Source organism: Argentina anserina, chromosome 4 (assembly GCF_933775445.1).
Source record: "Argentina anserina chromosome 4, drPotAnse1.1, whole genome shotgun sequence".
NCBI lineage: Eukaryota > Viridiplantae > Streptophyta > Magnoliopsida > Rosales > Rosaceae > Argentina > Argentina anserina.
This window is the reverse complement of record NC_065875.1, coordinates 25,880,224-25,901,548: the sequence shown is the minus strand read 5'-3', so window position 1 is coordinate 25,901,548 and position 21,325 is coordinate 25,880,224. Positions and strand designations below refer to the sequence as shown.

The following is a 21,325-nucleotide window of genomic DNA, read 5'->3' as shown; positions in this document are numbered from 1 at the left end:
AAGTGGACAGGGGCATGAGGAACATGAGGGCCATGGCAATAGTGGCAAACCTATCAATCTCCGGCGGCCAACAACAAAGAATGAAACACAAGGCTGATATGCATTTCCATCAAGAATATGACCCTCAATGCATAGCTAAGTAGCTGGAAAAGGTTTATAGTTCTATATTGCTCCGGTGCCAGGGACATTTCAATTATTAAGTATTCCGATCTTATTATGTAAAGATTTAGCCATACAAACATCCAGGCATTTGCACAAGAAAGAATAGAGTATAATCTTATGCTGTACAACTTCAAACACTAACACGAAAAAATATGGGGATGATACAGTAGCTGTGGTTTTATGGTTTTAATAGTTGAATATAAACCGAAAATGTAAAGCAGACAAATGGGGCAAAAACAATATCATCGATCTCATTTGGGGATCAACAGAAAGGAGACCTGTGAGGGATGCCTTTCCTCTTGTGCAAATGCCTCCTTGGCTTTAGGGTTGAACTCACCCAAGCATTCATCTCCTCAGACGAGATAGAGGATTCCATTTCACTCATATATGTTTCCGAATAGTTATTAGCCTGAGGGGAAAAGTCCCCACATTCCGGAACTCCAAATGCAATGTAATTGTGACTTTTGTGTTTAGGCTTCACTGTTTCTACAGAGGCCTGGAAAAGTACAATCACACAAATCAATCACTGAGATTGATGAACAATGTAAGTATATGAGTGTTTGAAATGTGGGATCCATTTACCTTACAAGCAATGGAGCAGAAGTGATTTGGCATGTCTTGTAGATATCTCCCACAAACATCACACGCAGAACCAAACTTTGCTTTTGTTGATGGTTTGGCATCCTTGGACATTGGACGGGGATTTAGATGCACAGCTTTGTCACCATTGATTTTATATGTCTGCAAAACCATCAAGTTGTCTCAATTTGAGATAAGAACACTCAAATTTATCGAGGGAAGAACAAAAAACCTGAGAAAAGAAAAAAAAAAGCCAGAAACTGATCATGACAATATAATTATGTGATTTTGATCAAGCAAGTACACACTAGGCTTGCACCTAAGGGCATGAGCAACTCCATAAGATATACAGAGTTGATAAATTGATCACTCCGGCAAACTGAATGAGCATAACCAGTTGTTACTATTTAATAGTATTATTAATTGGAGCATGACACCATGTTTCCTTAGTCCGAAAAGTCCAACAGGAAAACTTAACTGAGAGAACTGAGAATTCAATTACATGGTTTACGATCACAACACCCTGAATTCGATTTAAGAACTCAAATTTATGCAAGCATATCTGTGATTGATGATATGATGAAAAAAGAGGGTGGAAAACTTCACCAAACAGCCACATCAAAAAATCATAGTCCAACTAAGCTGATGACTATAGATAGAAAGTGATTACTAGGGACAGTTATTGACTGGAGACAATGAAACAGACACAATTAACAACAGACCAGATGCATTTTCATCTAATATGCAAATCACAAACTAGATAGGAAGCCCATTATTGAAATTAATGAGCTGGAGACAGACCTGAATTCTAGCACAATCGACATGCTTCTGGACTTCTTGAAGGCGAATTACATCATGATATACATACTTGCAGATTTGAAGCTTTGAATGGCGACAATGAGCTTTCATACAGTGCCTACATAGCCGGCAACCACAGTCAATGCAAAAGACATTCTTCTCATTTTTGCGCAGATCTTGATGAACACCACAGGAACCGAAGAACTTGCTATGCAAAAGGGTATTAAGCCAATCTGTTTTCTTTGTCTTTTTAGAAAGATCACAGCTTCCCTACAAAAGTACACAACCAACGCATCCACTTCAAAAATCAAGAACATTCCACACAATAAACAGCGCTACTAAATCAATCACTCAATCAGTATTTCATCACCAATTCAAGATTCAATTTTGATTGTCAGCTTGAAGAAACACAAAGCCCACAATCAAAAATCACAACTTTTATCAGCTTTAAGTAAAATTCATGGACAGAATCCAAGGAACCTTTCACAAACACAATCTTGAGACATTCCCACTCTTACCAATTCATCAATCCACTTCCAAATTACACCATCCCAACTCAAAACCATCCAATCAAACATACAAAACCCATAATCAAAGATCCAAAATTGATCATTTCTACATCAAACCATAAACCAAAACTGCTGCACAGAACCCATTGAAACTTCATCCAATCAAAAAACCAAACATCCAAGTTCTTACCACCATTGAATTGACTAATGAACTGGGTCTGACTCAATTGCAGTGCTTGATTTAACAACAGAGTAAAGGTGAAAAATTTGGCAAAAAAGTCCAGAAGGGTAGAGTAGTAAGCAAAGTAGGAAAAGAAAAGATGAGAGAAAGAAGTGACAAGAGATTTGAGTAGTCACAGTAAAGTTATATTAAGGGAGAGAGAGAGAAACCCAATTATTCACAAAGAGCTGTCTCCAATTTCTCTCGCGGGAAGCTTAGTGCCTCATCACCGTCTGATTAAACTCAAACGTGATCGGACGGTGTGGAAATTTAGCTACTTCTTGCAGACAATAAATGAATAAAGTAATGGGGTGAGTGGGATTTTCTTTGGGGTGAGTGGAATAAAGTAGTGGTCAATCCTCTTTTTCCCGCCGAAATAAGCGGGATTTTCGGTGTTTTCTCTTTGTCTATTTATCTTTTTCTGTTTCGATTTTAATTATTGTTAACTTGTTATTAATTTTTTGTTTATCGAAATAATCACATGCTTCATTTACAGGAAAAAATCTTGGTTCATGGAATGTTGGTCAAATATTTCAACACGCCTCTGATGGAATTTGACTTATGTAGCCTAGATTTTCTAAAAGTTATTTTGAATTTCTTTCGATTTTGCTAAAGAAATTACTCCAAGATCATGTTAGACGAACATCATAATCTGAATTTCTTTCTCACAAAAAAATAAATAAATCATAATCTGAATTTGATAGGTAAAAACTAATCTCTGCGTTGATCGCAATTCTATGATATATGTTTTTTTTTAAATATAATGTATGATATATGGTTGATTCTTATGTAAAGAGAAGAATAATGAAACTACATTTGTTATACACATTGTTCTGAGTATCAGGTAACCTTTTTCCTATCAAAATTGGATAGTTAGATTTTCTAGCCAAAATGAGTACCAATAATGGGTTTCTCTAGCTTATGCTTTTCCTGAGACACTATCTATGCACTGCACTCTCCTTTGTTGGTCTAACTCATAATTTCGGCAACCTCAACTTTTAACTTGGTTGGTTGAGGTTTCTCGAACAAATGTTTCAGCTGAACCTGAACCTGAACCTGATGTGGAAAAGAAATGTGCTTTGCTTATTGAACTAATCATAATGTAGATGATGTTTCCTCCTTTTGCATCTGTTGACGTACCAACTGGCGTGTTTCTGGAGTCCCATGCCTACCAACACCTTGAGGCTTGTTAGCATAACATAGGTCATTGCAAAGAGGATAAGAATCCAGAAGAGTTTCCATGGTAGGGGACTGTGCGGAAGGTGTGCGGCATATACTGGAGTAAGCACTCGGATGACCTAAAACAAGGAGGACAATACCGATAAGAATTATGGTATATTTTCTAATAACCGTTAATAGTGACAAGCAGAATTGAAAACTTTAATATTTTCAAGAAAACTCCATTTTAGAAGCCTGTTCGTGATTCTCATCAAGATGGAGTGCAAACAGTGATTGCATTTGTAATATCAGTATAAGATCCGAACATGGGATATAGTCAGCAAGTATAGAACTTTTTAATACAGCTTTTTTCAAGTTAAGTAATTGAGCAACGACTTTGAATGCAATGTTAAATGCCCTATTGACTCATAAAAATGGTTTACAGATATACATATAGATGTTATCAACCATATAAAGTTTAGCATTGTCTTGAAACAAGGAAATTGGAGACAATTAATACTAGTAGCTTACCACACAGGCAGGTGCTATAGGAATAAATGTCAGATTTTTCTTTGCAGCCTCTGGTTGAATATTTAATGTCTAAGGAGAAAATAAGAAAAAGGTCAGTTTTCTGAACAACAAATACCGCCAGAATGAAGATAATACTAGTTGACTAGTTGTTTTATGTAGTGATGATCCTTAAAATAGGTTTGTAAATGGTTCACTGAGCAGCAACAAAACAATCTCAAGTGTAAAAGCAAATATGTGCATGCTTTCATGTATGTGCATTTGCTATCAATGGAAGTGCTGTGAAGCTAAAGTACTTCTGCCCAGACAGAGATTGATACTTAACTGAAATTTAGAATTTCGAACCTATCAAACCTTATCCTCAAACCCCCCAAACTCTTACCAAGAAGGATGCATATTAAGGCTCAACCACAAAGCTTATTTGTGAAGCAGAGAACCAATTAGACTCGAGTATACATATAGTAAGACATTTAGACATTTGTGGCCACATTATTCGTACTTCAGCATACAAAATATGGATTGACCTAGGCTTTCAAGCTAAGTCAGCTTACATCCACACTACGCCTAGACTAAGCAGTGTTGCAGTGTGACACTGCAGACTGATAAACTCTGTCTGTACAGGTACATACCGTATCCTCTTTTAACCAAAAAAAAAAACTGTATTCCTCTGCACTCATTGGTATACTGTATTATCTAAGCATACTAAATTTTGCTGAACTGATTTAAACTGATATAGAAAGCTGGTCACACTTTGAATAAAACAGTACCTGCTTGCATAGGTCTTCGAGAAACTCAGAGTATGCGATGGGCTTTATGTCATTGAACTTAGCAATGAACGAGTGCTTTACAATATCAACAATAATTTCACAGATAAATACCAACCCAGCATTCTGCAAAATCCAAATGTTCAGTCACTTTGGCATCAGATGTTTCCTGGGGTAGAATAAAGTTTCTTTCAAAGAGAGAATAATTTCCCACAGAAGTGATTGGAGAAACTTACAAAAATAAAATTTTCAAACCAGGGACCCTCAGCCTCCAGAATATTTTGAGCTAGGATGAATATGATAAAAGCAGAAATGTGGAATCTCTCTATTGAATCTGGCCACAAGTAAAAAATAAAATTTAAATAAAATCAGAAGAGTTTAAGACCATCTGAACAGACTAATCTAATTCAATTCACAGGACACGGAACCACATCTAGTTTAATTCATATAGAGGCTATAAAACAATAATGATATAAGTAAACTCACCAAAGTATACAAGACTGTGAATGTTTTCCTTACTATATCGCTTAAACACATTGCTTTTTATCTCAGCAAAGTTATTGGACACCAGCAAAGCGAACAAGGCATTATTGTGAGCAACGATGCAGGTTGACAAAGTAATTGCCTGAGCTAAGAGGATAAATGAATGAAGAAGTACGCAGAGTCAAGGATCCCAATGACATGAAATGGAAAATGATAGAACAAAAATCTTAAAAATTCAAAGAAAGGATATTTGAGGCAGTCACGGCTAAAGCTTGGTCGCAAGTAAATCTCCAAATCCAAAATCCCATGTTTTCGGTTGGGCAACTAGCAAGTCCGTCTGCTGAATTGAATAGAGTTTGCAATACATCTCCATTAAAACTCTGACATAGTTTGTCAAATATCTGTATGGAGAGGCAAAAATCAGTGATAAATGAGTGTCAGGAAACTGTAACAAAGTAATTCACAACATATGAAACTGATAAACTGGTATTAGAGCAACTCAGCAACCACCCATTGTCTTGTTCATTATAATTGAACCATTCTACATGAATGAGTGAGATAGGCAGCATATTACATTAAGCTAGACGTTTGACCCTTGGTTATGGTAATAACCTTTCAATAGTCAGTGTACAATTCGTTTTGACAAATTTTCGTTTTTTCCTTTATTTTTCTTCCTGTAACTCCTAATTGAGAAGAATAAAGAAAGTAATCGAGTATAGACACTGCTGTATATAGCCCAATAGTGATGTTCAAAAACTATCTGAGTTATAATTTACTTCTGCCTTCTGCCTTCTGCCTTCTAAAAGGATCGAGTACAAAAAATTCTAAACTTCTGAAGAGGGAAAAGAACTCAACAAGCGTATAACATTAAAAAGATCATATGCTGATAATCTATATTACCTCCAACACATTATACACAACATACAGTTTGATTGTTCCTTGACCACGAATCATGTGATATATTAAGCTGATATCTGAAACAACCAAATGAATATATTAAAACCAGTAAAAAAATTTGAATTGATGTGGATTGGTATTGGGATCAAATAATTCCAGCACACTAGTTAATTGGATGTTACATGAAATTTTAACACTATTTTGGAAAAAGCATGAAAAAAACTTACGAACCTGTTTGCTCCAAAAGAATGACACCACAAGCCATTATTGTGAAACACCCAAAATCAGACAGCTCTGCTGGAGATGGCCTCTTAAACTGCCTGCCCAGAAGTATGGTTAGTATTTGGTTGTAAATTTCATAAATGTTATATTGTTATTCGTTAATGACCCACGAAACAGGCCCAAGAGCATAATGAAAACTAAACTCATAACAATGCTTCAAAAACAACAGCACCCAAGTCTATTACAAGACTGAAGCAAGAAAAATACCAACCTTGTATGCACAAGCCTCCAAAGGGTCATCAAAATTCTCGTCGGCATGATAGTCAACAACGACAGAAACGAATCAAAACACACGAAAATTCCAACATCTATCAGCTGCAACAAAATTACAGTCATTAGCCACACTCCAAAATCAGACTTTCACACACACATTTGTTATTCTAATGGGATCATAGCTGCTGAAATTTACCAATTCGCATCTCCAAGGTAAGCGAAAAATAGTGTCGTAAACCCTCTCTCTTTCTTTCTCATTGCCAAGTGTTGTTGTGCTCCTTAATGAATTCCCATTCGACATTTCTTCCATGAAGTACTTCAGTGGAGACTTGTCCACTGAACACATATCTGACCACAAAAAAATTATACATAACAAAATCACAAATTTATAAGAAACAGAGATGAACATTCACACATTCACATTGCATTGTTGTTTATAAAGACTCACAATTCGGATCTTCGGCCATGACTCGCTGCCAATCCAACGACTCCGCCGTCTTCAACTTCGTAACCAAATTCCCGTTCGGCTTAGCCACCGGAGCCGCCGTGGACAACTCGACGGCGCTGTCCTCCTCGGCATTCGCCTCACCTTCCATAAAACCACCACCAGACGGCGCCGTTTCGTCGGAACTTGCTCCTCCGGCGCCGGCATTGACAGTCCTCTGCCTCAATTCCGCGGCGGCGAAACTGCTCTGGTCGGCGACGGAGCACAGCACCGTCTGGCTGAAATTGAATTCCAATCCGTTTTCGTCGGCGGTGGCGCTCTCCGGTATGGAGCTGTTGGGGATGGCGGATCGCTTCTTCTTCCTGCGTTTTCTTCGCGGCGTGGCGGCGGCGTGAGATCGGATTGGATCTGAGTTGGATCGGTAGAAGATTCCTCCGGCTGCTGCGGCTTCTTCTTCATCATCTTGGACGGAGCTGTTTCCGCTCAGAATCTCGTAGGAGAGTTTCCGGCGGCCGGATCTCAGCGCCATGAAGACCTGAGAGAGGTTCAATGCTATCTCTATCGGAATCGGAGATTATTCATCTCTGAATTTTGATCGGACGGAAACAATGAATGAATGAAAGAATGAAGACACTGCTTTTCTTCTCTGATAGGTTTTTTCTCAGGTTCAATCCTTTTAGTTTAGTCCCCCTCTGACACTGCATACCATACGACATGTCGCATGTGAAATATACTTGATTCATGTACCATATGCCCATATGGTTATTAACTTATTATTTGATGTTAGTATCATAGTATGTTACCATAGGAATCTATTTTATATATCCCTTTCATCTACAATACTATATTCATTGTAATCTAGTTGACCTTTGTACAAATTGTTCTATAATAATCAACATTGGGGAAGAGTCGATCGAGTTCAAATTTACCTATTATAATCGGCATCATCCTTATCATGTTATCTTGTATTAAAGTAAAAAAAACACGGCCATCAATGCTCTGAGAAAACTGGATCACATGGGTTTCTCTAAAAAAAATTTGTCTCTGTTCGACGGTGCGTCGCTGATGCCACTGTCGAACGAGAGTTTTCAGCATGTCAGATGGTGGTCTTGCTTGGTGGTTGTGGAAAGAGGATAAATAGAGCGCGGCATGTCTGTGTTGCAATCGGGATATCGCATGGTTTATGTCTTTTTCATTTGCAAGGGTTGGATCTTGGCAGCGATTATGGTGTTGCTTTGTGATGTTGGCCGTATTTTGTGACAATTAGGGATGTGGAGCACATGGTGATTTGAGAGAGGGGAAGGGGGAAGTGGTGTGACGACAGTTGGTTAGGATTCTTCATGAATCTGATCGGATATTGTTGCCGCAGTGCTTGTTTGATTACTGAAGGTGGTGTGTTTGACCTTTGCTACAGTTCCAGGAGGCCGTTTCTGGTGGCGTCCGGCATCGTCAACGGGATGGCTACATGAGGTCAAAGGCGATGGTGTGACGACTATGATTTGGGGCGTCTATTCTCTATTGGTCCAAAATGGTGGGCCTGGGTTGGGTCATATTAGGTGGGCTAGGGTCTTTTTGACCCTAGTCAAATTTTCCTTTTTAGGTTTTTTTATTTTCATTTTTTTAGTCCCTCTTTTAAGGGTTTAGGGTTTCTTCAGTTCCTTCTTTGAGGGTTTAGGGTTGTCGGTAGGGTCGTTAGGTGTGTCATTTTGGTGCATGTCATCACCAAAGACTGTTATAATAGTCGATTCATTATGGGTGTTAATGTAATGTAATGGGAAAGATTGCCTTTGCAAATATGCCGGATGTTTTGGTATGTAATATTATTAGAGCGTTTTCTTCTTGAGATTGGTGGCAAGTATGTATCGACTACTTATGCAATCGTTTTGTTTGGTTCGAGATTTGGCATTCTTAACTTATGTTTATTATTTCTTGCGATATTCTTCTGACTACTAGTATAGGTCGGGCAGAGTGTGGGGAATGTAGTTTCACCACCAAATAAAGAATATATTGTAATTTTATTATGGTGAAATATATAATTCTTTTTCTAAAAAAAAAAACTTAAATTCTAGAGTTTTTCAGTCATAACGTCTCCTAATATCTATGTGATTCTTTACTTAGTTTGTGACGGTGTACTTGGACACATAATAGTGATAATACTAGCAAGTTGGTAGTTTCATTCCTTAATTGGCAGCAGAATACATTTCTTTTTTTGATTGCATGAGCATTATTCCAATGGCACAATTACAAGATAACGCACACCTAATTTCTTTAATGTATTGACCAAAAGCTTCTACAAAGAAAAATGTGACGGCCGCCATCAACTACGTAATATACCCACATTATTTAGACGACAGGCCTTGCTAGTCATCACTGAGGAAAAATATGGTGGGCTTCTTAGGTTCGGTGATATCCACAGTCCCTTCCAGCATCTTAGCCACTTTGCCCATTGACGGCCTCATCTCTGGCCGGTCTTGAAGGCACCACATTGCCGTCTTCACCATTCGGTTCACCGCATCAAAATTCGTCCTGCTATCGTAACAATGCTTGATATGACGGTCCAAGATATCCTCCACATTCATCTCCTTAAACACCTTCTCAAACGCCCATCTCGGGAAATACCAATCCTCGCTCTCCATCATGGACCCTTGAACATCATTGTTCCGCACCCCGGTCACAAGCTCCAGCAAGACCATTCCAAAGCTGTACACGTCAGCCTTGGGTGTGATCGGGTCCATCTTGACCCACTCCGGCGCCATGTACCCTCGAGTCCCTTGCATCCGAGATATGGTTACCATGTCCTCCTTCTTCTTCAACTTCGCCAACCCGAAATCCGATATTTTCGGGCAAAAGTCGTCGCCGAGTAGTATATTTTCCGGCTTAATATCACAATGCAACACCCATTCTAGACACTCTTCGTGCAAGTAAGCAATCGATCTCGCCACGCCTAATGCGATTCGGTACCTTATCCCCCAATCAAGAATCGGTTTCTCATCCTCCACCGGGGCTCCGTTATCCGATTCCTGATCCGTAGCCAAAACCCGACCCGGTTTGAAAAGGTAATTGTCTAGGGACCCATTCGGGACATACTCATAAACTAGGATCCTCTGACCTTTCTCCGCGCAGAAGCCCCACAACCTGACCAAATTGAGGTGGTGCATCCGCGCAATAATCGTCACCTCCGCCCAAAACTCGGCATCGCCGCCGGCCACGTGTTTCAAACACTTTACCGCCACCACCCTCTGATCCGTCAGCTCTCCTCTATAAACATCGCCAAACCCACCTCTTCCGATCAGATTGGAGAAGTCCTTAGTCGCTGCCTTCAGCTCGGCGTACGAAAACCTCTTCGGCCCGCCGGCCGGGAGAAACTCAAGCCCAAGCGTCCGAGCCATGTCTCTATACTTTATATACTTCTTGATAAAAGCCCAGAAGAACAGCACCCCGGAAATCAACTCAGCAGCAAAAAGTGTACAGATAATCACTATGTTCCTGGTGGTGGCGTTCGACTCTTGCGGCGGCAGGGGGAGACTGATCTCAACCGGACACGTCGTCTCTAGCAGCTCCGTCATTCCTGTAAAATTCGACTTATCGGTTTCGGCTCCGTCCACCCGGAGAAACATAGCTCTTTCGGTTCCCGGTGACCAGTACCCGTATAGCAACCGGTCCAGCTGCAACACACAGAAGCCTTGGCCGTCGTATTTGAACATAAACCCTAAACAGTTGTCTCTGTTTAGACACCTTGATTGGCATTGACTAAAGTTAGTTGCGGGCCAATTGGTCTGGTTTGACCCGCCGGTAAAGTTGACGTAATCGAGTTGGAGAAACTTGGTCTTTTTAGCAAGTGGGATCTTCCTCTCGCAGCCTTGGTCCTCTATGGCTCCGTTTGGTACCGGCTGAAACCCCGGCGGGCAGACGCAGTAGTAGCTCGAGCTAGACCCGTCGCTGACGCAGATGGCGTTGGGCCCGCACGCGCCGTGCACCTGACAGAGCTCGTAGCCTGACTGCCAGACGATTTTCCAGGTTGAGATGGTGGGATCGAAGCTGTAAATGCGGAGGTTTCCGTCGTTGTCGAGGGTGAGCCGGCGTGAGTTGTTGAGACCAAAGTCGGAGACGATAAACGACTTGCCGTTTGCCTGCTTCATTTGGCCGGAGGAGTCGAAGCTAAGGAAGGCGTCGGTGAGGTCCTGGTACTGCTCGGTGAAGTTGAAGACGAGCTGGGTGGAGTTGATGAAGCTGAACTTGCGGTTTTTGGAGACAAGGGTGAAGTTCCCGCTCAAGGATTGGTTAGGTAAAGCAGTGTCAGTCGGGAAAGAGAAGCTCTGCCAGTCGCCGTAGATGAGGTTTCCGTCGTTACGGAGCTTGAGCTGGGTAGTGTTTTTTGCGGTGGAGGGGGTTCCCGGGAAGAGGTTTTCGCCGGAGGAGGAGTTGGAGAGGCGGAGGAGGCCGGCGGAGGTGATGGAGAGAGTGGCGTCGGGGCCCAGAGGAGGGCCGGTGGTGGACCAAACTACGGTGTTTGGGGCGGAGATGTTGCTGAACCAGATGGAGAAGTTGTAGAGGGAAGAGGATGAGGGGAGGAGGGGGAGGAAGCCAGCGGCGAAGGCGGAGTTGGGGGAGAGGAGGGTGAGCTTGTCAAGTGGGGTCCAAGGGGAGTCGGAGATGGAAAAGGATGTGAGGTTTCGTTGGGCGGAGGACGGCGGTGGGGTTGAGAGGGTGAAGATGAAGAGGAAGAACAGGAAGAAGGGTGACATGGTTGTGGGGGATTCGATCACTAGAATGGTGGGGAGATTGTGTTATATATATTAATGTGGAATTGAAGGTTAGGCTGATTCTGATGCGATCGGATGTTTAGTGGGTAATTTTAATGGCGGCCAATGCGAGTTCGAATGACTCGAAGTCTGGGTTGACTTCTCAAGTCTGCTATGGACCTGGAACCTGTGAGCTGAACTGAGACTCTGAGAGGGATGGATTCCCGCCAGAATCAGAGGGGCCCAGCTGACATGTGAACTAGTTTGTTATGATTAAATAGATAGGGCTGTTTCTTGGATCAATTCATTTTCGTGTGGCGTAAAGCTTACGGGGGGGTGCCTTGTTGACTGGGGAAAAGAAAATGAGAGGACAAAGAATGCAAGCCCTAGTGGCCACTGCTACAAGTCCTGAGTCCTGAGTCGGGATGAAGACGACGCCGCTTAGAATTGGAACTTGGAAGTGTCTATTACGTTGGTTTTGGGGAAGAACAGTACCAAGTTTCTAAGACCAGGCCACGCTCTTATATATAGCAAAGGGTTTGGGAGATCCAAGTACAAGTCACTTATGAGTTGCGTCAATGGTGTTAGAAAAGTGTCTGAGAGATAGCAAGTAGCTCAAATCCACCAATTAAGTTCATCTTCAACATGTCTTTCCTCTACGGAAAAAAAGTTTGCTGTATATACAAATTACTTGATATTGCACTTCATTTTTGGCAAGCAGTTTTTCCACAATCCCACACTGGCGCAAAAGGCACTTCAAGTTGAGCGCGCGATCGATACAAGTCAGAAACAAAAAAAAGAAAACCAGAATGCTGTTGGCAGGTTGAAGCCAATGGAAGGTGCTCCACATTCTCAAGACCTTGCGCAGCCCTGCGGGCGGATCCTTTTCAATTCTCTATTATGTTTTCTAATCATGGTCGAGAGGGAAAAATGAACGAGCATAAAACAAACATCAACTACACTTTGCAAATGTCAAATTGAAAGCTAGACGTAACACTAAAGTATGCAATAGTATTTCATTGTTTCATCCTGGCCCAAGTATATATATATATATATATATATATATATATATATATATTGATTTACACAAACCGACGAATGACAGCGAGTCAGCAAGTACTGCCTTGGTTCATGAGTTCTTCTAAGTTTGCATTGGAAATTGATCGATAATACCAAAGAAGAAGAATGAATATTATATTGAACAACTAATCTACATCGATGAAAAAAGCACCTATATATGCATATTAGTTTATAACAAAGTGTCATTCAGCTCGGGCCCACGAAAGATTGGAAGCGCAACTGGAGAGAGACCCGCTCTGATACCATGTTAAACAGCGACAAGCGTGGCTCGTGGACCAACTGTACCGATACTGTCCCAACTTACCACCTCACAGGTGTTGAGTTTTAATCACAAAAGGCCTCGGTACAATTGGTTTATTCACCCATTTATAAGCTTTATTTTCTTTGTCACTTCTTAGATGTGGGATCTCTCATCTCCAACACGCCCCTTCACGTGCAACCTAATTTTTAGGTCTGCACGTGACAGATTAACATCCCACATACTGGGATGAAAGAAACTAAGGTCCAGTAACCAACGACACTTAGTGGTCATCCAATCGGAAATCCTCCGATGGCATGACAAAGTGGCACCCAACTCGGGCCCACGAAAGATTGGAGGCGCAACTGGAGAGGGACCCGCTCTGATACCATGTTAAACAGCGACAAGCGTGGCTCGTGGACCAACTGTACCGAGGCCTTTTGTGATTAAAACCCAACACCTGTGAGGTGGCTAAGTTGAGACAGTATCGGTACAGTTGGTCCACAAGCCACGCTTGTCGCTGTTTAACATGGTATCAGAGCGGGTCCCTCTCTAGTTGCGCCTCCAATTTTTCGTGGGCCCGAGTTGGGTGCCACTTTGTCATGCCATCGGAGGATTTCCGATTGGATGGCCACTAAGTGTCGTTGGTTACTGGACCTTAGTTTCTTTCATCCCAGTATGTGGGATGTTAATCTGTCACGTGCAGACCTAAAAATTAGGTTGCACGTGAGGGGGCGTGTTGGAGAGGAGAGATCCTACATCTAAGAAGTGACAAAGAAAATAAAGCTTATAAGTGGGTGGATAATAACTAATTGTACCGAGGCCTTTTGTGATTAAAACCCAACACCTGTGAGGTGGCTAAGTTGAGACAGTATCGGTACAGTTGGTCCACGAGCCACGTTTGTCGTTGTTTAACATATGCAACACGGTAAGGCGCCATATGTTTATATGCAATCTGTTTGATCATGTTCGGTGTTCCTTCTGAATAATCACACAAAAAGTACGAGGGCCTATACACCTCAATTGGGAAAAAAATAAAGTAAATAGTAATTCAATGTAATTCCTAACATGATCTAATTTAATTGTAGCTCTCAATGGCTGATTTATTCCTTAACTTCTCCATGCCATGAGTATAAGATTGATATACTCACATACTGCATTTTTCAGCTAAGCTAGATTAAAGAAGGAACGGTGTTGTTGGCAGTGACCAATCCATGGTAATCTTGCCTTGTCATGCTCGATTTATAGAAAGGGTTGATGACGTTCGGATTGTACAAGCACAACATATTGTTTTGTTGATAAGAAGGTGACACATTGATGGAAGCTTCAAGAATGGTCTCCCAGCTCTCATCGACTTCTTCAAACTGAATCAACATCTTCTCGGCTTCCTCTTTCCCAAACCCAATTAAGGGCTTCACGTCCTCATGATCCCCACCGAACTGAATCAATGGCTTTTCCCATTTTGTACTAACAAGAATGCTTCCGTGAGTTTCATCTTCCGTCAAGGTTTCACTGGAGCATTTAAATGAAGAGGTTAACGATGAGGTCGGAGTGGAAGAAGACTGATCCGTCAACTGCCACATTCCATGGAGGAAGTTCTCCAGAGCATGGATTTGAATATGCGGGATTCGATCGATAAATGGATACTCATATGCACCACAAATTCCCATTGCCCTACACCAGTCGTAGAATTCACAAAGCTCAGTTGCTTGCACTGCTGCCTTCTTGTAAATCCCAAAAGCGGATATGCAATTTCGATAAGGCATCTGAAAGAGGCTATCAAGAACCATAACAATTTCCTTCCTAAAGATTGTATAACACACAAAGCTGTCTCGAATTAGAAGTTTCATGGCCACTTGAACCAAAAAGCTTTTAGCTGCTGGCCCTGTTGGCCGGCAGTCCATGACTCGATCAATAAGGCTTTGTAGCTGCGGCAGCATTTCAAGCATTCGACTAATTTCTTCCATTTTAGCTGATAAGCTCTGAAATTGTGGTTCATCATCTTCTTCCTCTCGTTCATCTTCATCATCTCCTTCTTCTCCTTCCTCTTGATGTTGTTGTAGTGGTTCTGGGGGAGCCTTGTTGTCCAAGCAAAAGCAATGAAGAACTTCGTCGAGGAGCTGAGCATATGATCTGATGAAAGCCGTATAGTCTGCTGAAGCCGAGGAGGAATCATCACGGAAGCGACAGTTGTTAAGAGACATCAACCCAATAGAGCGTGTACAAAGGAGCTCAGTCCGAAACGCACTGTCTTCAGGGACGGCACGGAGCAGACGATGGAGGAGGATCAAGCACTTGAGTGCAACTCTCCAGCAGCGGGTCTTCCCGAAGCGGCGGCAGAAGCTGAGTGAGAAGTCTCTCAGGGTGGCTGCAGAGATGGAGAAGATTTTCAAGAGCTCTTGAATGTACTTTTCCGGCAAAGGCAAGTCATCCGGAGCCGTTGCTTTTATGACGATGAGCTCGACGTTGCAGAACCCTCCAACCGTGGCGATCTTTGCATAGCTCACGGATGTATGCTCTCTTAGAGCGGTGAATGCTTGCCGGAATCGCCTCTGCATTTTCGAGAGACAGAGGCAGAAGAAGAAGAAGAAGAAGAAGAAGAAGAAGAGAGAAGTAGTAGAATTGGTCTGATGTGTTGACTTGAGGCAAATGAAGTTGGATGAGTTTCGTAGTTGCTTTATGTGTATACAATGACAACGTAGTGGCTTTGATAAGATCGAAGCCAGCTACAACTGCACAAAGACTGTAACTACAAGAAACATTGATGAATCAGTCAACAAGAAGGAGGCTAGCTAGTGCCAATCAATTTAATTTTAAGAAGGCTACTAATTGCTATGAGGACAGAGTATGCAAGTCAACAGAAGTCAAAGATATGTTGCTGATGTGGCTTTTTCTTTTTTATTTCATTGGTTGTTGTAATAACTATAAATACTCTAGCTGCTCTCGGAAGGGAATTCAGGAATGAACCAAAAAATGATAAAGCTGTGTTAAGTTTTATATGTGCTACTATATCAGATGAGACATTATCCTATTTGGTTGGAAGCAAAAGTATAAGGGAGGGTTGGTTGAGACAGGAATAAACATTCGGCTACTTCAAGCTCAGATGCCATGAAACTGATCGAAGACCAATCTACATACTTTAAAGAAAAATGTTGGTTTTACTGACATGTATCTTCGGTCTCAAATGTATCAGAGATGAACTGGCTTCTGTAGGCGTGAACTATAGTGATGAGATATTATTGTATTAGCGCTTGAAGGTCTACCTCATGAGTATAACAACATCAAAGTGGTTATTAGAGGATTTAGAGCCAGGGACAAATTGTTCTCTATGGAAGAGTTTCAATCTCAATTGTTGGCTTTTGAGAAAGATTTGGAGAAAACAGTGGTGCTCCAAAATCAAGATATCATGTCTACTAAGAACAACAACAACAACATGGTTTGAAAAAAATGTTTTGATGAACAAGATTGTTAACATGATTTGAAAAGAGATGGTTTTGATGAACATTTGAACAACAAGGACATAATTTGAAAAGATGTTTTGATGAACAAGATTGTTAACATGATTTGCCGGGGGAATTGCTGACTCACCTAGGGCTGAGACGGCAGAGGGAGGGAGGGAAGGAGGGAGATATTGTTGACTCACCGGTGGAGGGAGATATTGATGATGCACCGGCGAAGGGAGGTATTGCAACTGAGAGAATCGTTGATGCAAGGCGCAAGCAAAATGGGCTTAGCCTTGGTTGCCTAGGCCCAGGGCCAAAGGTGTTCAAGCAGTAACTAGGCGTGTTTTGAGGCGTGAAAGGCCAACGCCTTAATTTTTTTTATTTTTATGAATAGACAATTTTTTAATGAGGTATTTTTAGGGTTTTGAGATAGTTTGGAGGTGTTAGAGGTAATTGTGATAGTGGTGCTACTTTGAATGATGATATTCTAATTGATGATGATGATGATTTTGAAGCTTAAAGTTAGTTCAAACATTGTTCTTGTTTATTTATTTATTTCAAGATTAGCCAGTATTTTGATATTTATGAATCTATGTTATGCAAAGTGATTTTGGATTAATTGTATAGTTTTGATATATATATATATATATATATATTTGTTATGAAAGAATGACAATATATTATGTTTATTTTAGTTACAAATCATGTTATATATATAAGACTAATAAATGCACAAGTGTATAGAGTTAACTATTTGTGTTTGGGTTTTAATGACTTCTTTTTTGACTTGCTTTGTTATCATTTTTGTGTAGGAAACACTGGAGGAGGAGGAGGAGTTGCCTCAACGGGTGCAGGGAGTGTTACAAGCGGTCGGGAATGTGAATCCAGCAAAGTACAAGACATAGATGTGTAAACATCATGCCAAGAATCGCTGTCTTTGGAAAGCCAAATGCGGATTGTGAGCACTACTGATCATTTTCTTTAGGAGAAACTTTCATATTAAATCAATTTCTTTATAGGGATTTGAGAAGGATAAAAAGAAAAACAACAAAAATATACTACTTCTATACACCACTATTCTATTTGTTTTGATTTGATTATTTAAGTTTCTTAGGAATTCTTGCAAAGTGAACTTGTTATAACTTAAAATGAATAAATTAAAATAGATAAGTAATGGGATCCGTTTTTTTGCAATTTTTTGAAAATATAATGTTTTCCTTTTCGCGGACTTCATGAATTTTTATCGTAACGATTGGTCGTTAACTAGATGCCAAAGAAAAACATAATATAACGATTTCCAAATAGTTGTATTGTCCTTCTTCTAATTTGACTAAGAACGTCAAGGGTTGACTTTAAGATTGGCCAAGATTCCTAGTTTGACCTGAATATTGACAAACTCTAAGAAAACTTGATAATCACCAAATTTATGTTTCAAAAGTTACTAAACAAATTTATGTGCCCTATTTTTCGTCCAAAGTTTTATGTTGTGGTAAATAGTTAGAATTGTGAATCTAGTATCAAAAAATTGATACTAAGCCCAACCTCCAATTTGGAATCAATACAAAACAAACGCCAGGGATTGAAACCTTTCAATGATTTTTGGTCTTCGGGTTTTCAAGAGGGAGAGGAGAAGAAGAGGAATCGTCAGAGTCGGGAAGCCAACAAGTGCTCTGCCAACATTGCTCAAGTAGTTCCCCAAGGAAGCAAGAGGATGATAATAATCGTAGGGACGAGATCGAGGGTGTGTGAATTTGAATGATATGGTGAGCAGATTAGTGTACACTAAAATATTAAATAACCGTGTTTTGTATTTTTTTTCCTTGACCGTGGTTAACGACGAAAAATTTAATGCCATCATTTTTTTTCCATCCCGTGCAATGCACATGGCCGTGTATGTTCACGGCCGTGCATGCAAGATACACCGGTGAAAATGTGGTAATAAACTAACGGTGGTTTGGCACAAAGCGAATCGTGATTGAGCAAAATTTGCGGTGATGATATCGGGAGAGTGGGAGACGATGTAGCAATGAGTACTAATATTTACTTATGTTTTTACGTACGTCTTGTAGACATTTATCCAAAGTGACAGTTAGGATCCCAATCATCATCCCATACAAGCCAAGCGCGCGCAGTAATCCATCATTAATAATTTGGCATCAACATATCTAATCTCCTAGTCACATTCCATTTTCTTTTAACAAGCTCCAGAAAAGCTAGCTGTAAGAAATTTGATATTGCTTCAAATATTTTTTGGGTTAATTTTGCGCTAACGCACTAAATGGTCTGAAAATCTATGATCGTCTTAGTAGTAATTGTTATCGCCTTCTAGTAATTCTCTGGCCTCCCCCCAACTGGTCATCTATACTTGCTTGGAAAATAGCGTTGCTTGTCATTCTTCTAATTTCCCGGCCCGCCGCCGGCCATTATCTAAATGACAGATCGAGGCTACCGAAAGTCAAAGAAGGAAGAGGACTCCAGTAGAAGAAGACGAGACTTTTTGAGAGAGATGGAGCCAAAGACTCGACGTGTGTTGGAAGATTTAGGGATGGGTTTGAGATATTTCCGGTGTCTATCATGTATCCCTATTTCATTGGAGTTTATTTGTTTCTTGTATGAGTTGTATCCCCTACAAGAAAGATAACTCTGAAAGGATTTCTTATGACCAAACTACAGATTAGGTTACTAGTTCAACAATATTTGAGAAATTGTTCTTAACGGTTTATGAAGTTTAGTTATGAAAAAAAATATTCTTCTCAGTTGAGAAGATCTTGGAAATGTTAGTAGCCCCGGGTGTAATGCTTTGCTTAACTTGGAAAAAATAATTCTTCGTAACCGTTTATGAATTTAGCCTGAAATCTTAAATGAGAAACCACCTGAAACAGTAAATCACAGCACAAAAAGACCAATCCAGCAACTACATTAATGCAATTTCATCGTATTCGAGGTATCAGAAACAAAAGTCACAACTAGACATTGTTTATAGCATTGAAGAGTTGCAGTTACATTGCTTTGTTGCCCTTGACATGAATCCTTACAAGTCACTCGTTGTCTAGAATACTTGCAACAAAGCATTTCTATCAGCTATGGCACCCCCAGAAACCATTTGAATAGCACTTTATCTAATATGAGCATAAACAAAGACAGAAGAATCCTTCTGAAAAGAATCCCCTATGCAAAGAGTTATATCCTCATATCAATTCAACAAACAGTATGAACTAAAAAGCCAGATTGTCCTCATAGTCAGGTCAGTACTAAAATCTACACAAACGTACACAGAGAGTGCTACTACATGAGCTTGTAGTAGCAATTTCCTCCAGCAAGAAGAAACTGATAAGGAACCCCACAGTGGCAGCTGAAATGGATCACTATGCACTCCCCAACCTTCTCCACGCTCACCGATTCCTCAAACCTTTTCTGATCACAATCCTCCTGTAATTAAATCACCAAATTAAAACAATAACCAAGCAGTAGAATCGTAATTCACATTTTATACAAATATTCGAAATCTTGGTAGTACCTCGGTGACAGCAGTGATTACAAGACCTTGAACATTCTCATCAGAGGGTTCAGCATTGTTGATAACCTGCACCTCCTGCTCTTGTTCTTCTTGTAGAGTCTCTGGTGCTTTCTCCTGATCCACCTGAATGGCGTCATCATCGTCGTCATCAACATCTTCAAGCATGACTTGCTCAAACCACAGCGTCATCTCTCTGAACCGATCCTTGATCCTCTTGAGCTTCCTCTGCAATTTCGATTTCCCCAAAAACCCATCAATTTCCAACAACCACCATTATCAAAAATCATCAAGATTCAACTTTGAACAGGGGATATCATAAAGATTCAATTTTTGAATTGGGAATATAATAAAGATTCGATCTTTACCTTAGTACTGGGGGAGTCGTCGTCGTCGCCGGAGCTGGAGGAGGTGCGGGAGGCGGACTTGGCGGCGGGAGAGAAGGTGGGCTCGGAGACGGCGCGGTGGTGGGTGGGGTGGGGCGGGAGCGTGGAGACCACGGACGGCGGGGAAGCGACGGCGTCGGTGTGGGGAGAGTGAGAATCGAGGTTGGAAATGCAGCGGCGGAGGAGCGGGTTGTGGGTTTCGGAGCGGCCCGATTTGGGGAGAGGAGGGAGAGGGGTAATCTTGGAAAAGCCAGATGGGAGAGGAGGAGAGAGCTTCTCTTTCTTGGGGTTGGGCTGGTGGGAGTGCGGCGGAGAGGGGCGCTTGAGGGAGGAGGAGAAGGAGGAGTCGAGGCGGAGCATGGAGAAGTCCGATGAGAAATCAGCCATGAAGATTCTTCTTCTTGTTTTGATTTTAATTGGATAACAAATCAAAGATTAAAAGAGAGAGAGAGAGAGAGAGAGAGAGAGAGAGAGAGAGAGAGAGAGAGAGAGAGAGACGAATTGATTGAATGGGGTTGAGGCTCTACTCTGCTATGTAGCTTCAGTATATTTAGACAAGACCACTGGGGCGGTTTGTTAAAACCGTTTGTAACGGAATTTTGGCGCCAATTTAACCTACAATAACGGTTTTAGCTATCAGTGTTCTTCTTTTTCTGTATGCTTTGAAACTTGAAAGACCCGAGCACTTCATCCGGGATGTGCATTATAACTTAATTAAGAAAGGAAATAAAGGGCAGAAGCTACAGATGATAAGCACTCGAGCCTTGTACACGGTAAGCTTCATCTAAATAGAATTTGTGTGCTTATTGAAAACAAGAGCTTCGTCTAAACCTATATGAACCGAAAAGTGACGAACTTCTTGGGTTCATGTTGGTAGTGACAAC

At 41.0% G+C, this 21,325-nt stretch overlaps 5 protein-coding genes across 6 annotated transcripts; all 5 read right to left on the bottom strand.

Moving 5' to 3' along the window:
* Positions 1–175: 175 nt before the first annotated feature.
* Positions 176–2,389, bottom strand: LOC126789837 (protein RGF1 INDUCIBLE TRANSCRIPTION FACTOR 1). The gene is made up of 4 exons (XM_050515897.1): positions 2,239–2,389; positions 1,543–1,809; positions 745–903; positions 176–658 (listed from the first exon to the last, which is right to left on the bottom strand). Exons 1-4 carry the CDS (start codon positions 2,242–2,244, stop codon positions 425–427), a joined length of 666 nt encoding a protein of 221 aa, XP_050371854.1. The 5' UTR covers positions 2,245–2,389; the 3' UTR covers positions 176–424.
* A 609-nt stretch (positions 2,390–2,998) lies between these two features.
* Positions 2,999–7,692, bottom strand: LOC126789836 (protein POLLEN DEFECTIVE IN GUIDANCE 1). Of its 2 annotated transcripts, XM_050515896.1 has the most exons (12): positions 7,042–7,692; positions 6,790–6,941; positions 6,592–6,695; positions 6,330–6,418; positions 6,102–6,175; positions 5,452–5,602; positions 5,205–5,372; positions 4,955–5,052; positions 4,722–4,844; positions 3,958–4,026; positions 3,342–3,566; positions 2,999–3,310 (listed from the first exon to the last, which is right to left on the bottom strand). In XM_050515896.1, the coding sequence occupies exons 1-11, from the start codon at positions 7,565–7,567 to the stop codon at positions 3,360–3,362; spliced, it is 1,761 nt and encodes a 586-aa protein (XP_050371853.1). In that variant the 5' UTR covers positions 7,568–7,692; the 3' UTR covers positions 2,999–3,310; positions 3,342–3,359. The 2 variants fall into 2 exon arrangements, with proteins under 2 accessions (XP_050371853.1, XP_050371851.1); XM_050515894.1 differs by having other exon boundaries at positions 2,999–3,566.
* A 1,504-nt stretch (positions 7,693–9,196) lies between these two features.
* LOC126790432 (G-type lectin S-receptor-like serine/threonine-protein kinase At5g24080) lies at positions 9,197–12,709 on the bottom strand. The gene has a single exon (XM_050516654.1). The coding sequence runs from the start codon at positions 11,781–11,783 to the stop codon at positions 9,399–9,401; it is 2,385 nt and encodes a 794-aa protein (XP_050372611.1). The 5' UTR covers positions 11,784–12,709; the 3' UTR covers positions 9,197–9,398.
* A 1,492-nt stretch (positions 12,710–14,201) lies between these two features.
* LOC126791710 (probable clathrin assembly protein At4g32285) lies at positions 14,202–15,699 on the bottom strand. Its single transcript, XM_050518172.1, has one exon. The coding sequence runs from the start codon at positions 15,654–15,656 to the stop codon at positions 14,271–14,273; it is 1,386 nt and encodes a 461-aa protein (XP_050374129.1). The 5' UTR covers positions 15,657–15,699; the 3' UTR covers positions 14,202–14,270.
* A 3,808-nt stretch (positions 15,700–19,507) lies between these two features.
* LOC126791886 (uncharacterized) lies at positions 19,508–20,833 on the bottom strand. Its single transcript, XM_050518383.1, has 3 exons — positions 20,424–20,833; positions 20,059–20,283; positions 19,508–19,970 (listed from the first exon to the last, which is right to left on the bottom strand). Exons 1-3 carry the CDS (start codon positions 20,826–20,828, stop codon positions 19,827–19,829), a joined length of 774 nt encoding a protein of 257 aa, XP_050374340.1. The 5' UTR covers positions 20,829–20,833; the 3' UTR covers positions 19,508–19,826.
* Positions 20,834–21,325: the final 492 nt, after the last annotated feature.

What these genes read in the sequence shown, in the direction of transcription:
- LOC126790432 (XM_050516654.1), bottom strand. Translation starts at nt 11,783, where the DNA reads ATGTCACCCTTCTTCCTGTTCTTCCTCTTCATCTTCACCCTCTCAACC.
- LOC126791886 (XM_050518383.1), bottom strand. Translation starts at nt 20,828, where the DNA reads ATGGCTGATTTCTCATCGGACTTCTCCATGCTCCGCCTCGACTCCTCC. An exon ending in ACGACTCCCCCAGTACTAAG is followed by an intron (nt 20,284 to 20,423) that starts GTAAAGATCGAA and finishes TCGAAATTGCAG; the next exon opens with AGGAAGCTCAAGAGGATCAA. An exon ending in TAATCACTGCTGTCACCGAG is followed by an intron (nt 19,971 to 20,058) that starts GTACTACCAAGA and finishes ATTTAATTACAG; the next exon opens with GAGGATTGTGATCAGAAAAG.
- LOC126789836 (XM_050515894.1), bottom strand. Translation starts at nt 7,567, where the DNA reads ATGGCGCTGAGATCCGGCCGCCGGAAACTCTCCTACGAGATTCTGAGC. An exon ending in CATGGCCGAAGATCCGAATT is followed by an intron (nt 6,942 to 7,041) that starts GTGAGTCTTTAT and finishes TTTTGTGGTCAG; the next exon opens with ATATGTGTTCAGTGGACAAG. An exon ending in CATTCTTTTGGAGCAAACAG is followed by an intron (nt 6,176 to 6,329) that starts GTTCGTAAGTTT and finishes TGGTTGTTTCAG; the next exon opens with ATATCAGCTTAATATATCAC.
- LOC126791710 (XM_050518172.1), bottom strand. Translation starts at nt 15,656, where the DNA reads ATGCAGAGGCGATTCCGGCAAGCATTCACCGCTCTAAGAGAGCATACA.
- LOC126789837 (XM_050515897.1), bottom strand. An exon ending in TCGATTGTGCTAGAATTCAG is followed by an intron (nt 904 to 1,542) that starts GTCTGTCTCCAG and finishes ATGGTTTTGCAG; the next exon opens with ACATATAAAATCAATGGTGA. An exon ending in TCTGCTCCATTGCTTGTAAG is followed by an intron (nt 659 to 744) that starts GTAAATGGATCC and finishes GTACTTTTCCAG; the next exon opens with GCCTCTGTAGAAACAGTGAA.